The sequence below is a fragment of the Salvia hispanica genome, chromosome 1, assembly GCF_029641045.1.
Source record: "Salvia hispanica isolate PSC_SH4W2 chromosome 1, Shi_PSC_v1, whole genome shotgun sequence".
Lineage (NCBI taxonomy): Eukaryota > Viridiplantae > Streptophyta > Magnoliopsida > Lamiales > Lamiaceae > Salvia > Salvia hispanica.
Window position 1 is genome coordinate 17,075,001 of NC_142692.1, and position 2,274 is coordinate 17,077,274.

Here is a 2,274-nt window from a genome sequence, read left to right on the forward strand (position 1 = left end):
GTTTCCCATTGCTGTCGGGTAGTGGGTACCCGCTACCCGCTGGGTAGCGGGTCTGGTTGAGGGTTTCCCGATACCCGCTACCCGTTCGACACCCCTAGCTCTTGCTATCGAGCATGGCCTACCGTCGGCAAGAGCACAACGTCGAGCACTAGCAGGGTACTCGTTGCGTCGACGGCACGACGAGCACTGCGGATGTTCTAATCACGTGTCATTTCAAATGTACATAGTAATTTTTAGAGTAAGGGCTAAAATTGGTACTGAACATATAACGATTTAACGATTTTGATCCAGAACATTATCTTTTGAATTATTTTATCCAAAATATTTTAAAATGGGTCAGATTTAGTTCTTTTTGGACGACGCCCTTTAAAACTATCAATCAACAGTTGTCTAGTCGAATTTGACTAGATAAAGTTACTAATTACTCCCCTCCGTCCCAAAAGAATATGTACTTTAAGTTTGACATTGATTTTAATGCAAAATTGGTAAAGTAAGAGAAATGTAGAGAGAAAATGTAATTAAATTATTGTTAGTAGAGAATGAGTCCCACCTCATAAGAGAGAAAATGGTTTTCAAAATTAGAGAGTGCATATTTTTGTGGGACGGACTAAAAAAGAAAAAAATGCATATTCTTGTGGGATGGAGGAATACGTTTTATTAGTGCCTAAATTATAACCTAATTTTTTTCCCAGAAAATTTTAAATGTAAAATACTTTTAACTAAAACCAAAAATTACAAAACAAAAAAATTTCTTTGAACTTTTCTCATTCTGAATTAAGAAACTAAATATAAAAAAATAGTCACATTTTATAAAAGTAAATTGATGTTAAAAAATATGAAAACAAAATATTTATTTTTCCATGTTGATAATGTATATTACGACAATTTTGTAAATCATTACCACTCCAATTTAGTGTTTACAAATTTCAACTTGATGAATAATAAATAAATTTAAATTGCATCCACAAAACTCTACTACACAATCTACCGCCAATTTACACAAACTTAAAACCTAATTCAACAAAAAACAAAAATATAATCAGCGAACATGGTGAGAGATTGCATAAGCTTGAAGGCGGCGAGATTTTGGAAATAGAAGGAGGAAGAGCAGAAGCCGAGAGAGGTGAGTTCAAACAGGAGGAGGAGGAGATGGCAGCTACAACAGCCGCACTGGCGCAGCATAGTGAGAGAATCAGCGACGAGAGTGGGGAAGATCATTTTCATTAATAATTATATTATTTTTGAAAAAAATATTAAAAAAATTTCTAATCTAAAAACCTAATCCGGTTGAAATCAACTAAACGATTACTGATAGTTTTAAACGGTGCCGTCCAAAAGGACTAAATCCGACTCATTTTCAATTGTTTTGGACGAAAATTCCAAATATAATGTTTTGGACCAAGATCATAAATTTGTCTTATTTTTGCTTTTACTCTAATTTTTATAGGAATGAGGGAGTTTTTTTTTTTATTTGTTTCATAAACCAAACAAAACAAGCATAACTCAGCGTAATAATATGCCCATTTTGAAGAAAATATATGAACTTGAGAAGCTATGCATTCATTCAGTTCCAATGTAAGCACAACTCAAACAATTAGCCATTGCTATATAATTTAAAAACAACAACTCACAAATTCAATTCACAGATTGTAAAATGGTAATCAAGTTTCCCCAAATTGAAGCAGTCAAACCACCTCCGCGGCCTTCTCCAGGTCACAATCAATCACCTTACGCTGCGCCGGGATCGCAACGTAACCGATCTTCTTCGCCAGGATGACATCATCATCGTTGTCGTCGTCATCTTCGTCGGACGAGGAGAGGTCGTCGAAGTCAACGCTGCAGGGATTGAACAAGGACCACAGGGAGAACATGACCGCGGCGGCGATGGCCCCGCATCCGACGCCGAAGAGCAGGGCTCCGACGACGCTCAGGATGTCCATGGTGCGATCGCGGACGGAGCTGGAGACGGAGGAGTAGAAATCCAGCGGGAATTCGGACGGCGACGATTGGGCGGCATCGTTGAATTGGGGAGAGACGGTGGTGGTGGTGAAGATTAGGGTAATGTATTGGGGATTTTCAATTAGGGCGTAATTGGGATCGTTAGGGTTTGAATTGAGGGAATTAGAAGGGTAATAGGTGGTGGTGGCGGAGAAATAGAATAGAGTTTTGCAGGGGCGGGCGGAGGCGGTGGCGACCAGGAAGGAGAGGAGGAGCGGGAGGGTTAAGGTCGCCATTGAGAAGAGAATATATGTGTACGTGATACAGAGAAACAGA

At 39.1% G+C, this 2,274-nt stretch overlaps 1 protein-coding gene across 1 annotated transcript; it reads right to left on the reverse strand.

Moving 5' to 3' along the window:
• Positions 1-1,535: 1,535 nt before the first annotated feature.
• LOC125221124 (uncharacterized) lies at positions 1,536-2,274 on the reverse strand. Its single transcript, XM_048123247.2, has one exon. It carries the CDS (start codon positions 2,232-2,234, stop codon positions 1,686-1,688), a length of 549 nt encoding a protein of 182 aa, XP_047979204.1. The 5' UTR covers positions 2,235-2,274; the 3' UTR covers positions 1,536-1,685.